This window comes from Montipora capricornis, chromosome 1 (assembly GCF_036669925.1).
Source record: "Montipora capricornis isolate CH-2021 chromosome 1, ASM3666992v2, whole genome shotgun sequence".
NCBI classification, from domain to species: Eukaryota; Metazoa; Cnidaria; class Anthozoa; order Scleractinia; family Acroporidae; genus Montipora; species Montipora capricornis.
The window spans coordinates 30,069,877-30,084,876 of record NC_090883.1 but is presented as its reverse complement, the minus strand read 5'-3'; the positions used below and the strand labels follow the sequence as shown (position 1 = coordinate 30,084,876).

Genomic DNA, 15,000 nt, shown 5'->3' with positions numbered 1-15,000 from the left:
CCCCCCCCCCTCCAATTTTCTGTTTCAATACCAAGAGTATGGCGAGTACCAAGAGTACAAAGACTAAGACGGGATATTACGTCGTGTAATTGTAAGGAAATGTGCCAGGGTGGTTTTGGTGGATGGAATATAATGCTAACCCGTCCTTAACCGATCTTTTAACAACTTAAGCCAGGATTCCTCGCGATCCAGTTTACATCGGCAGACTTTGATTTCAATATTATTACAACCTAAAGATGAATACAATTTCGCTTGGAAAGTAAAAAGATTAATACAAAGAGTATATATTATAAAGGCAAAATCATGGGGATTGGCAAGATCAAAATTATCGCTACGGAGGCATGGTGGTGCGGTGGTTAGCGGACAGAATTCCTCACCCAAGGCCGACGGTTCGAGGGAGGGGAGAGAAGAGTTCTGGGGAACCCTGAAACAAAGTGCCTTTCCATTGGTTTTCGAGAAAAACAATGAACAGCGTCTCTAACTGGTGAATTCGTGTTAGCACGAGGAGTGAGCAGGCGCCGTATGGTTCGAATGGCCAATTTTTGGCTATGAGAACCCTACGGCGCATGTTCTCCTACATAGAGTTTCCCAGAGCCTTGGGTTGATCCGAGGCTTTGGTAACGAGAATGGGCCTAACTAGTTACCGTATCGCTCCTAAACTTCACTGGAGTGCAGTTCAAAGATTTTCCTTAGTTCGGGGATATTTCTCTTTATCCCTTAAATTAACCTAACAATGAGACATGACCTTCACATTGTCGCCGTAACGTAGTCGTTAACCAGTAAAAAAATTAATGTCCTGACCGGGAAGGTGAGGAACAAACTGTTGTCATTCACGATGCTCAAAGAAAGAGACATTTGCTTGAAACAATTTTTCAGACATCAAGTTTCTACGCTGACTAGCTATGAAGCGTTAAGATAAAATAATTGTGGTACCCGTCCTTTATTACGTAATTGTCGTAAATTCGTTAAAATCGTTACAAGGTTCATTGAGCTCCATTTTTGCTTGCTGGTGGCAAGTCAAACTCCAATGCAATGGGAACCGAATTTTGTTTTCCTTACTCGTCTTCAAAAGTACCGTGTTTTGGGTACTGAAAAAACTTTTAATTATTCTCGAACCTTTACTTGGAATCCATCCTAGTGGCTTAGAAACAATTTCCCGGCTTCAAAACGACTCGTTATTTAAGCGCAAGACGAGTTTGGACAAAATATCACTTCAAACAGTTGATACAGAATATTTAACCACTTCAGTCAATAAAAGTGTGTGAGAAGCACAGATGGGAATTTCTTTAGACTACAAAGACAATGGATGATCAGTGATGTACAATGATATGGACCGCACGGAATTAAATAATGGTCACTGATATCAAGGATGCCCGTTGATAAAGAGTTTGTCCACACGAGGGAATTGTGTCCCAGAAATTTGACAACGGAAAGGAGAGATATTGTTGACGAATACATTGTGGTTGTAAAAACGCCTCAAACATCACTCTTGGAAATATTTCACCGTAGTTTTGTCGCTTGTTACGACACTGGAAGCATGGCGTGTCCCCAGGCATCGCCGAAAAAGAAAAAGAAGAAGGAAGCAAGTAGTGATTCAGAGAACAGCGAAGAGGAGGATGAAATCCCGACCACAAAGGAATTGTGGCAAGAGTTTCTGCACAGTCTGACGCTTCATGGATTCCGTTTTATATTTGAGGAAGGACCCAAAATCCGCCGCATCATCTGGCTCGTTATTCTTATATTTGCTCTTTTCATGCTGCTGTTGCAGAGCAAGAAGAGTATACAAAAGTATTTTGATCGTCCTATCACCACCACAGTGCAGGTCGAGTTTTTAGACCAGATAACATTTCCCGCAGTTTCCATATGCAATTTCAATTTGTTTCCATATTACCTGATAAATGGAACAATCGGTGAAAAGGTAAGTGGAGAAGACCTAGTTGTGGTTATAGTTTGGCGGGTGGGTGTTTTGAAAGAGGCGTTGTCTGTCTTTTGTTTAATTAAGTTCTGCACTTGGTTAATCTCTTTCCCAAAATGTCTCCCTAGTTCCGGGAAGGGAAGCTGAGACGTCCTACGAGCGATGTTGTCACAATCTTTTTTTTGTGTACCTCTTGAACTGTTCACAATTAACAACTCTGTTCTCTCGTCCGATCGTGAAGGTCTATAATTGCGATTGGGAAAAGTTGCAGACCTACCGAGTCGGAAGAGTGGGGTTTTTATAAGATATATACGGCAAGGAAAAATCGATTTCCTGTCAAGTAGAGTTGTTCATTTGATCTTAACATATTTTCAAAACAAACATTTCTGGCAATCTCTATCCTCTATTCTACACACACTATTACTTCATGGGCCATGTTTGCAATTCCGAAGATGTGAATGGTCGTTCTTATACTAGAGACGCATAATTCGTCTGGGACGAACTTGGGCAAACATTTTTTCTGCGTCTGTAAAATTCGTCTAGTACAAAGACGAGTAGAAGACGCATAATGCTTCTGGACGTACTGGACGTACAGTTTAGTGCGTCTAGTGTAAAAACGTTCCGTTTTTACACTACACGAATAACAAGAGAGACGCATAATGCGTCTTTACTATAAAAAAGGCCAATGTAACTAAAAGTCTTTGCTAAAATTAATGGGTTGTCTTTCACAACACGGGCTCCACTGTGGAATTTCAGAATGTTTGAGAACAAAAAAAGTACTCAATTCTTACTCTTTTGACTCTTATATGCTTTGTAAGAAACGGTTGTAGGAAACATTGTGGCAACTCGTGGAAGCCATAGAATTAGGTGGTGAATGTCGAACCCGCAATTCTCAGGATAAAATGGAAATGTTTTTAAATCTTGTTGTCCACAGAGAGTGCACAGAAAAGATAACATTAGCTGATTACCTTTCCAGCCTCCTGACAACCGTATTGTAACTTGTCCACTTCGTATTTCCATATTAACTTGCATATAGCAGTGAATCATAGTCACAATCATGTCATGTCACAAGAAACATTGGCCTACCATCAGCATAATCAAATAAAATAGTTATTTAGCCATACAAGCCTATTAATGGCGCTCTCCAATTATCATTTGTTTTTGTTTTTTTTGTTTGTTTGTTTGTTTGTTTTTTTCAGATATTAAATATATTTTTTCTGCTTACGACCAGTCCACGGCAGCCTGCTCATCACTATAAAGTTTTACAGTACTCTTTCCTGTTCTTTTCGTCGTTTTTTATCACCATTATTCAGTCAAATGCAGTACGCTGGCCGTGCAACATCCCGCTGAAAAAGAAAACGAAACGCGGGTTTCAGCCTATGCAATTTCCTGCCAAAAAGCGCGGGTTGCAATGCGCGATTTTGCGTATTTGCTTACATGACGACGCACGGACGGTTGTAGGATAAAGTCAAAACCAAAGCCAAATTTCTCGGGGCTACCATATTTTCTTAACCATGATTCTCCGCTAAAACGGGTCGATCAATAATTATCATAAATTGACGACAAAATAAAGAAGATGCTAGTTTTAATACAATGTCTCTCAATCAGAAGGCGAGCAATGATTGGTCAATTTAGAGAGACATATAACATATTTCGTCCCGTTTGATGTCATGTTATATAATGGTTCTTGATTTAATTGCCAAGAGAGATTGCAGATTATTGTTACTGGCATTGTTTTCTCGAAACGCAGTGTAAGTTAGAGATCTTCTTTAAAGGGCCCTTGCTCGAAAGCCGATTAACTTCATCTAGGATAAGTGGAAACTTTGGTTTCATTTTTTCAACTTTAGGGTGAAGGTTTCTTTTCTTGCTTTTGTTTTTTCAAGATTGACTTCCTCTAAGATAAAATTTTGCCAAAATTTATTGTTGAGCAACATATTGTGAGTAGAGAAATAAACTTCTTGGTTAATATTTAATCTGGGATTAGCGTTAATTATAAAACAGCTTTTGAACTACCAGATCCTGGGTTTTTTCGCAATACCGACAACTGCTATTCGACTCTATAAACATTTGCAAATGCTGTGACTTTTAATCAGATGGTTTAAAGGAGAGGTTTTTTTTCCCGATTTCCTTTCATGAAACTTCAAGAATCAACCGGCTATACGTATACCAAAACTTCCATTTCAGATCAACATATCAAATATATCGTTTCCGCTTTTTCTTTTTTTTTCTTAGTATCAGAATCTCGTGTTTATTTCTTTAATGTCATCACCAATATTTAAACGGGCGATCCCGACTATCAAAGTTGAAACAGGCGATCCCGACTGTCAAAGGCTGGTTTATTTAAATGGGGAAAAGGAATGTGGTGCTTGTGACCAAACTTAAAATAAATCATGATGTAAAAAACAATGACGTAAAAATGTCTTCCAATAGCATTCCTCTACTTATTTGGGAACAAATTTCAAGCTTTCTACTTCACTCACCTCTCCCCTCTATCTCCCCTCCCTCTCCCTCTTGGCTGCTCTCTGCTTCAGCGGGGATTCAATGTAAGTAAGTAATCATAATGGCTAACTGCGCTCTTGGGGTTTCTCTAACTATTGCATAATCTCTCTTACCTTACAGGTTATGTCCATCTTAGCCCCACAAAACTACATCGACAACAAGGAAGAGGTATTGTTCGCTCGTTCGCCAATTCCAAACTTCTTAAACTATCTTCGACGTCATCGCCGAAAGGAATCGAAAAAAGCCGATGACGATGACGACGTTGACGTGCTCGGGGACGAGACGGCATTCGGCTTTGATGACACTTTTGATTTTGCGCAGTTTGTAAGGACTCATGGACATCGTATTGATCACATGATAAAGAAATGTCGTTGGAAATCACAGCCCTGTGGACCTGAGAATTTTACAGCCGTTATCACTGAGTTTGGCCTTTGTTACACTTTCAATTCAGGTACGTTGAATAGTGGTTCGCGTGTTGTAAACAAATTTGCAAGGTAGAGGAATTTAGTCCCACTATGAATTCTGACGCACGAGTGGGAGCACCGTAGTTACCAGCGGAGAAGTACCAATTTATCGCTGTGTTGAAAACATAGGATGAAACCAGCCTCACTTGCTCAAAAGCCATATAACTTTCTCGTTTTGGTTAGGAAAGAGGTATCTAGGCTCAGGTGAGTAACTTGGACTTTTAGACCAGTCCAACAGACCGAGACCGAAAGTGAGAGGTGGATGACTGCTCTACCGAATGCATATAAATATTATTATGGCATGAATTTGTACTACGGATTGCACTCCATAATCTTGCAGTGGTAGTTTGGATTTAGAAATTAGTAAGTACCCTTGCCTACAATATATTCTATACAATTCATGCACAGGTTTAAAGGGGCATCCGCTTTTAAAGGTACAACGTGCTGGAGTGGATTATGGTCTGAGACTATCTCTAAGCGTTCAACAAGATCAATATTACGGTTCCCTTAGAGATTCATCAGGGTTCAAGGTCATGGTGCATGATCAAGAGGAACCACCGCTGATCAATGAACTTGGTTTTGCAATTCAACCGGGGACACATACATTCTGCGGGCTCAGGAAGGAAGTGGTACGTACAGCCTGTAGCTCTTTTTGAAAATAGTGATAGAAGCCGCAAGTTGACACTGTTGACCTACGTCATTTATTGATCACGAACTCGGACATTGTGAGACTATTTACATGTATGATAATTTATATGCCCGTCCAATTAGCCTAGTAAAAGGCACATTTTGCTACCTGGTGAACAACACGCAGGGCCGCTTATTTGATCAGAGGTTACCTAGTCCTAAACAAATAGCGGTTCAATTCATTTTGATGCAAACTGTTTATTGTCGAAAACAGCATCGAGAAAGAAATATCTAAGGAGAAAAACATTTATATACTTCTGAAACTCACTTAGAGAAAGTTCCAATTTTTGGAACAACATATTGCGCCTCTTTCTACCCTTTCCAACTACTTTTGTCTAGGATTGTCTGAAAATTCTGGGTGTGGTCGTAATTGGAAATACTACTTTTTTTCCTAGCGTTCACAGTTTCTGTGAAAAAAACAAACACACTTATTGCTTTTTTTTAATATTTATATGTTTTTTGCTATGTTATGATAAATTGTAGGTGTTTACTTTCATAGGCAAAACTGTTGGGAAGATTAGCACTTTTGACGTCTTCTTAGCTTCTCTCCCCACCCCCCTGATTCAGTGTTTTGCAAAACTGAATGCTTTTCGTAGGAAATTGTAGTGTTACCTTCCAACATTGAATAGGGCGAGGGGGTCTATATAACAGAAGGAGAAAGTGTTTTTTTGCGCCTTAACAGAAGGGGGTTGAAATACAGCTCTGGTGGGGTTCATTTATATAACCTTCCCTACTACTTTTGTCTAGGATTGTAGCTTCGTTTTACAGCCCAAATTCTTACAAATTTAAACGTCTTAACGAGGCTCGTTAGACTAATTAACACAAAGACAAAAAAATAATTTGTTGGTGGCTATTTTTGCATTCGATCAATGTAGTGGCTTTGTTTGCGAACGACAAATATGGGCCGCACGAGCAACACTGTCATTTTTTTCATTGAATTCTTTGTTTTGTGGCCACAAGAGTCGATAACACTAAATAAGAAATAACCCTGAATAATCCTGCGATGTGGTTACCATGACTATGACGTTGAGAGGCTCCAGCGAATGTCGTCAATTAACGACAAGGCTGATCAGAATGGTTTCTCGTTCAGATTTGTTAAGAACTAAAGAAACAAGTCATTCTGGTCTTGGTAGCAAATTTCATCATTATGCAGATGTTTAATTCTTGTGGCCCAGTAGCAGTATTTGTATTCGTCAGGGAAGGACGATAAAATGTACGAGCTGTCTGTCTCAACATTTGTATAGGTCCTTCATAAACTCACTCACTGTCCATATCACTTTCAGATGCACAACTTACCCAAGCCATTTAAGACGGCCTGTGAAGACAAATACTTAGCAGGCTTCAAAAAGTACACAAAATCTGCCTGTCTTCTAAAATGCCGCGCTGACTACGTAATAAGCATGTGTAAATGCAGATCTTATGACCTGGAAGGTAAAACGCATGCGTGAATGTTAATTGAATTCTTGAATCCTTACGCAAAGTTACAGATGGTTTTTAATCACGTGATTAGACGGCCATATTGATGTACAAAACAATAACCAATTATTCCTCATGTTTTGCATTATAATAGAGTCAAATTCCCAAAAGACTTTTCTCTCTGTTGTTCTGTGCACCAACGTGGCCGCTGTGACGTCAGGTGAAAACCATCTATAGGCCTGTTTTTGAGTTTACTTGCTCGAAAATAGACAAGAATAATAAAACAAGGCTGGCTGTGCGGCTGATAAGGTTTATACTCCAAATGAATTGAAAGGGATTAAAAGAACTTCAGCCATACAGCTAGCCTTTCCAAATTTTAATTGTCTATATCTTTACATTCACTGGCCAAATCCACCGAGATCCGGCGCTTTGCTTGCTTTGTGCGGTTAGCTCTTACTGAAGAAAATTTATCACGGTTGATTTTGCACGAATATGGAAGATTATAATGTGTCAAGCTAAACTGAACTATCTGTCCTTGGCTGCACTATTAGCTGACCCTCCACCGAGGTGTGCGGAGGAGGGGGAATCGAGCCCCTTATCCCTTAATTTCTGTTGTGTTTCAATATTTTTTAAACATTCTACCATCGATGGATAGCCTGTTATGTTATCCACAAGTTGACATAGAAATTATCCACTGTGCATAATTAATGTGCCGCTAATTGGAGCCTAAGACGAAATCTAAGATTTTTCTTAAAAGTCATTACCGCATCGAATTTTTGGCTTCCAAATTTGTAGCTCCGAAAATATGATTTGATGTAACATACTACTTAATTTGTAAGTAAATAGAGTTTTTTTCCGAATGCATTTGTTATTCTTATATGTCTTCGAGCAAGGTTTGTCCAGATGACGATCACTTCTTCGAAATTAAGCTATGGCCCGACTTTTACATAATTTTACCACGGGCCCACTCCTCTGCCCTATACTTCTAGGGTCGGGGTGCTGGAAGCCTGGTTAACGTTAACCAATGGCTATTAGTAATGAAAACCAGTAGGTTTCCATGGTATTTAATGCTGGTTAGTGCTAACCAAACTTCGAGCAACCCGTGCCTGAGTACTAAGCTTTCGAAATGTTGATATTAATGGCCTGTCCAACTTCTATCGGAAGCGGAGATCAACGCTTGTGTGCAATAAGGCAGAAACAACGTCTCGGATAATGCAAACGGAGAAAATCAGTAATATGCGTTGATTGGCTAAGAGGCTTTTAGTCATAATATTTGGGCCAGTACGCAGCTATTACAACGATTCTCGGGATTGGTTCAGAAAATAATGGACACAAATTACGATATAAAAGAGCAATGGACCCTAACTATAAAAACAATAGAGGTTGTAAAGAGCTGCGTCCTAGCTCTAATATTTGACGGGAATCAGTAGCTCAAGATCAGCTTCTGACGGTAGAGCTGGTCTCAGAAAAACAATAGCTCCAAGGAAAGGGTGTGGGTCATGAGCTCTTGTCTCAAAGTGATCACCATGATACGGATTTATTTCCTTTTAACGCAGGAGAAGCACCACCGTGTCTTCCACAAGAGGTCAAGAACTGCGTATGGCCCGCTATGGGTAAGGACGATAAATTGGCGACTTCATCTCACGACTCTTCAACAACGTACTATTTTCTATGGGGGCCACCGAGGCCAAAACTTGAGCAACACTTATGGCAGTCGTTGTCATACACCAACGCAAGAGAGAATTCCCTCAAGTGAGTCACGTTTCTCGCGCTCGGGAAGACCCGGATGTACGCGAAGACTACAAATGTTCGCAATCCAACGAAATGGGAAAAAAACGTTGTCGTTGTTAAATTTAAAACGTATGAGACGTAGTTCTGGGTTTGATTGTTTGTCGTTTGTCGTTTATCAGAGATATTAGCTACTGTAGAGTATGTGCTCGATCAATTGCCGTCCACGAAAGTGCCGCACCTGACAAGAAAAAATTACTAGGCGCCGCGACTAGTGACTCTGTGCTTATCTCGAGCTTATAACTGGGACGCAAGTTCCATAAAATTTGCTGAAAAAAATATCGGGAATTTTTTGCCTGTTTAACAGTGTTTTCCACTCCGAAATGGCTATTCTATTTCCGTAAAAAATCAGTGCAAAAATGAAAGCCGACTTTTGCCAAAAAAGCGATTCGAAAAATGGCATTTTGACACTTACTGTTAACAGTGTTTTGTAATAAATCTTGACAAGCCGAGGCGCTTTCGAGTAAAACTTTAAACTACTTTAGAATTTGATTTTCTTCACAAATCCAAAATGCTGTGCATTATGGGAACAGATACCTGTCTGAAGTCCATTGTAGAGAGAGGGACATAGCTCTGAAAAGAGAAATACATAATGCAGCGAACAATTTTGCTTTTGTCTTTTAGAAATTTTTCGTAACGAAAGCAACAACTGCGAGTGTCCAGTTCCCTGTGAGATAACCAAATATCAGGTTCAACTAAGCTATGCCCAGACCCCTGCAAAACATTTCTCAGAAGTGCTGGCGCGGAGGAAGCACGTCAGGAAAGACGTCATGAGACATTATCTCAGGTAAAAAAGAACTAATCATAATGGGAGTAATTTGACTAGCTGTTTTACCCAGGTACAACATGGTTGTCGTCGCGTGACTTTTTATATGCGAGTAATTAGTGAACAAGTGTCTGTGTGCTCTGTTCCCCAACTTTAGCATCACTCGTGAACAACAAAAAAACAATATATGATACGGCATATCGCCCGAGAGACGCTTATACGAGCCCCTGCTCCGACAAAACGATGAGCGAGAAAAATGTCTGCATCTGGACTGGATTATTACTGAAAGCATATTTAGCAATTGGTTTGATAACGATTTAAACTATTTTGAAAGAAAGATAACCTAGATACTTTCGTGACTCACCAACAACTTCAAGTGATCTCCGACGCAATTTTGAAAAAGGTATTGCACGGTCATTGTCACTTGATGGTTATAAAATCAAACAATAACCTCTGCCTTTGATGTTCGCCAGGTTTCCCAACCAGTCCCCCTCCACTAACTATGCTGAAAGACAGCGCAGTTTCTAACTTGTATACGCTAAACTTTCGTCCAAAATAAAGAAGCAGATTTGAAAATAGTCTGGGTCATCGCCATGAACGTCTGTTTAAAAACTCCTCAAATTCTTTTGACAGAGACAATTTTCTCGAGCTGGACGTTTACTTTGAAGAAATGCAAGTCACTTTGATAACACAAAGACAAGCATACGATCAAGAGAGCTTGTTTGGTAAGAGTGATACATATTTATGAATATTGGAAGACTAGGAGGAAGGAAGGCCCTTCATCAAGCAACTATGTAGAATAGTTCTCACACTGATTAATATTTCTTCCGCTTTAGAATTTTACAAAGGTTTTTGAGATAAAAACTCTTTTGCTCGAAAAAAGAATTCGCGCAGCCGAGACGCGCATTCAGTACAACGGCCATGTCCCCTCCTTAATAAGCGCAGTGCTCTAATGAGAGTGAAAGAAATGTAGATATGTGAAGTGCGTGTTATAGATAAAGGAGAGAAATGATCCTCGCCCTCATCTGGACGATTTATTTTAGCAATTCTCTCAAATAGACACCTGGGGCCCGTTTATCGAAAGTCCCGAAAACGTTTCGGGCACGAAAAGCCATTTGTGAAACTGCCAACCGCTTGTTTTGAAAACCGATCTTTTAACATGTTTTCAAGATAACTAAAAGAAACACGTCTGTGAAGTTTGACGACTTAAATCCTCTCCGTTCTTGAGATACAAAGGGAATTGTGACACCCGAAAATGGCCCGTAAAGTTTCGAGACTTTCGAGAAACGGGCCCCTGAAACGAACCCATGACCACTGCGATGCCGGTGCAATGCTCTTAGACCAACCTCGTTCCCAGGGTCTCGGACCCTGGGAACGAGGTTGCTCTTAGACTAGCAACGGAGTTATGTAGCCACACCGTTGGGAGTAGGTCAATTTGCTTGGCTCATGTGCTCCCCTGAAAGGACTGAATGAAAGAAATGTAGATATTTGAAGCACGGGTTATAGACGAAAAAGAGAAACTATTCTAGCACTTATCTGGACAATTTAAATATAAAAAAAAGACACCTAAAAAATTGCTTAAATCGTCCACATAAGTAGCTCAAGGATCATTTCTCTCTTTGCTCTAATAAGAGTTTAAGAATGATAAACTTATTTAGGTCTCAAGCTTATTAATTAAAGGTGTTTACCAAATTAGCAACAGTTATCGTTTTCTTTTTGCCATTTTCTTTGCATTATAGCTCAGTCGTTATTTTCAACCTTTCGTCCTTGATTTTAGGTGACATAGGAGGTCAAGTGGGACTTTTTCTCGGTGCTAGTATCCTTACAGTGTTGGAGTTCTGTGACCTTCTGGCAAGAATTATGGTGAACAAATATAAACAACGACAACGGAGATCGCGAACTGTCTAACCAAGGGAGTGCACATTCCCCCACCGATATGAAGTTCTTACGACGTTCTGGTGTCTTAAGAAAACGAGAGTTCGCGAAAAAGGCAGCTGTTAAACTCCGATTCTTTCTCTCGAAAGCTTGCTTGAAAATCGTATCATTGAAGCTGTGCGTGAACAATGCTTAACGCAACTCAGTGATAAGCAGAGATTGTACTGCAAACGATGCGGTCTTTTTAGCTTTATCAAAAGCTAAGTGTGCAGCGAGTTGGACAGTTTATGCCACAGAAACAAATTCACGTTCAAAAACTATATAGTAGCTTGAGAAACTTAATGTAACAAACTAGCGCACATTTGTATAACATCAACATCACTTCAAAAACTAACTGTTATTCGCTCACAGTACGTTGTTACGTTGTGTAAGACTGTGGTCTGTTTGGGACCATGCGAAACAGAAGTCTCTCTCAGAAAGTGATATATATATATATATATATATAAACCTTTAAAACATTACATTAAGAAGCTCATTTACGGCCACCGTGACCAATGTCGAGAATTGTATCATAAATTTCAATGATAAAACATGACGAGTGGGCAAATTAAAGAGCGAAATTGCCTCACGATATGTCTAGAGAGAAGTAACAACAGCTACCCTGACAGTGGAACCAGGATACCACGAATAGAGAGAGGATACGGACAGAGAGGACAACAGAGAATAAAAGACAGAGAATTATTACCCAAAAGTTATTTTTAGATGTCCTGCAAGAGCCGGTGTTCCCTGCAAGAGGATCGAGTGATAGCCAATCACATATCCCTATTTTTACCAATGTTGACAGCACCCACGCAATGCTTTGCGTTGTTCGCGATTTACCATCAAACAAAATGGCGGAGGATGTGGAAACTCAGGATGTGTCTAGAGAGAAGCAACAGCTGCCATGACAGTCGAACCATGATGCAACGAATAGGCCTTTAAGACTCTTCTCTTTAGGTCCTGGCAAAAACTCACGGGCACCCAACGAAGGTGTTCCGCAAAAGATCTGTTTAACAGTGGAAATTCAGCTGGCTGGCAAGTTATTAATTTTCGTACTCTTTCGCTGGGAAACTTTAAATATTTTTAGCATTTTAAATTAATCAGTGCTGGCTGGATGAGAACAGAAACTGGAGGAAAAGGCGTTTGCAAGCACCTTACCGCTGGTTCAACTTTCAAAATACCGCATGTTGCGAAAATAACCTTGTTTTTTGACCGATTTGGCGAGTGATTTAGATTCACGAGGTTCTTTGCTGGCTGGGAAACAGTGACACTGGCTGGAAATTTCCCTCACTATCTAGCTGGGAGATGGAATTTTGCTGATAATCCTCCTGGGAGTACAGAACACCTTTTTTTTTCTCAGAAATTGAAAAAAAAAGACTAAAAATTGTTTTATCAGCGTTTTTTTTTTCAGGGTGCAGAGGAGTTTTGTTGGATCGTACACAACAAAGTCTCCCCTCGTTAATTCCAAAATGTGTTTACTTTGTACAATTGACCGCGGCTACAATGATCTTTGCCAGAGAGGCAAAGGTTCGGAAAGCGAACCTTCAGAACGAGGCATGAAGTGCCGAGTAAAAGAAGAGGAGCGGGAGGAAACAAACATCACGTGACTAGTTCGATGTAAACCGCAAAAACTGGTGACGGAAGTGCACAGTGACCAGAAACAGAACAGCAATGAACCGTTACTAATTTAAATTTCAAATTAGTAACGGTTTATTGCAACTAATTATTTGTTCCTAATATGAATTGAGTTTAATTATTACTAACTTGAAATATTAGCAACGGTTCAGTTAACAACGGTTTCTCGAGGTTCACGAGACAGATCACATGAAGAATAGACTGAAGCGACTACATCAAAACCAAATCACGTATAAAATTAAAGCACTCTTTACCAAACTACCTTCGATAGCAAATTCCGCGAATTTGATCCTCATTTACGGAAAACGTGATTTACTTCGCATGTATTTCTATTGCCATGTCAATCGAAAACTCTTTTCTGGCTAAAAGGTAAGAGCCCTGTAAGTCAATCTTTTGTCGCCACAGTATGCAAATAAAGATGGCGAAAACCAGTGCAAGACACAATCAGGGAATATATAGAAGGATACAGAAGTAGAAAAACGTTCGCAATTCAGGAGGATTCCATTTCTGCAATATTTATAGTACAAAGTAAACACATTTTGGAATTAACGAGTGGAAACATTGTCAGGTACGATCCAACAAAACTCCTCTGTATCCTATTTGCCTATTATTATGCATTTTGGAAACAATTTTTATTGGGGGCACCTGAAAACTGTACTCATGCATTAGAAAATTGTTCTTTTTGGTACTCTTGAGAAGATGTTGTGGTGATATCATTCGCTTAGGGTATACTACTTTTCAAGAAAGAGCACCATACAAATAATAAATGTTAAATATAAAAGGAATGATAACTAGTATCGTGTTAGATAGAGTATGCTTCAGGTTCTGTAAATTTTACTGTAAGAGTGACAGAGATGCTAAATATCGTTGGTTTAAAAGGGGTCATCCAACTTTACGTACGATCCATCATAACCACGCAATAAGTCCAGTTCAAGGGTATAGTCGTAGAATTAAATTAATTACCATCTAGTTCATAATGTCGCTAATGAGTTAACCTCTTGCTTACGACACATTGACCTACTTGTGCGAATTAAAAGGGCATATACAATGTGGCAAATAGACGCTCAAGTTAGAACTAAAAAACTCTTCAGTTCCCATTTGTTGAAAGGTGTGTCTATTTCTGTGCCGACTTAAAAAAACTTTTATCTGAACACTCCTCCACCTGCAAAAATGCCCTACACATTCCTGTCCAGGCCAGCCAGTCTAGTCCCATTCCAACTCGTTTAACATTCGTAGGTATGCAAGAGTAGAAATATAAGGATTTGTATGGCGAAAACGGGTTTTCTCAAAATTCAAAAAAATGTTTATGATTTAAATTAAAAATAGCTGACCTTCGGCTTCAGTCTTGCGTTCTTTTTTTGTTTTTTTGTTTGTTTTTTTTTGTCTCTGGAACAGTTTCTGGGTCGATTAAGAGCGATTTAGGTGGTTTTTAATTTGGTTCCTCTTCTTTTCCCTCCATATATTCTTTTCCAAGGTTGGGCACCGAGACGAAGCCGCCGAACGGAATCACCGAAGAAAAAGCAAGAAAAGGGCCATAAATTCGCTCCCAAGGCTGTGATCGCCTCGAAATTCCATGTAGATCACGGACGATACCAACCCGTTGGAAGATCGCTTAACGATCCGCGATTGGTCAATGAGCACAATGGTGACCAATCGTCAGTCTTTGGCCGGGTCACTAAGCGATCTTCCAACGGTTTGGGTGGCTACTACGTGGTGTAAGCTTTTCGGTAACGCGGCTGGTCATACAATGGCTGGCAACGCAAATATGTGCACAGTTTGGCGGCCCCTAATTCCTTCTCAGTCACAAGCGGCTCGAAGAAGACGAATGACTAGTGGAGGTATCGTCCGTGATCTACTTGGAATTTCGAGGCGATCAAAGCCTTGAGAGCGAATTTATCGCGATTATTCCGTTCGGA

The 15,000-nt window shown here is 39.9% G+C and overlaps 2 protein-coding genes across 2 annotated transcripts in view; both read left to right on the top strand.

The window, feature by feature from the left end:
• LOC138038315 (striated muscle preferentially expressed protein kinase-like) overlaps positions 1–15,000 on the top strand; it is a 390,347-nt gene that overhangs the window by 275,881 nt on the left and 99,466 nt on the right. The window lies entirely within an intron of this gene.
• LOC138052924 (acid-sensing ion channel 2-like) lies at positions 1,006–12,037 on the top strand. Its single transcript, XM_068899531.1, has 8 exons — positions 1,006–1,918; positions 4,535–4,865; positions 5,287–5,507; positions 6,849–6,996; positions 8,538–8,594; positions 9,394–9,556; positions 10,169–10,260; positions 11,313–12,037. The coding sequence occupies exons 1-8, from the start codon at positions 1,370–1,372 to the stop codon at positions 11,441–11,443; spliced, it is 1,692 nt and encodes a 563-aa protein (XP_068755632.1). The 5' UTR covers positions 1,006–1,369; the 3' UTR covers positions 11,444–12,037.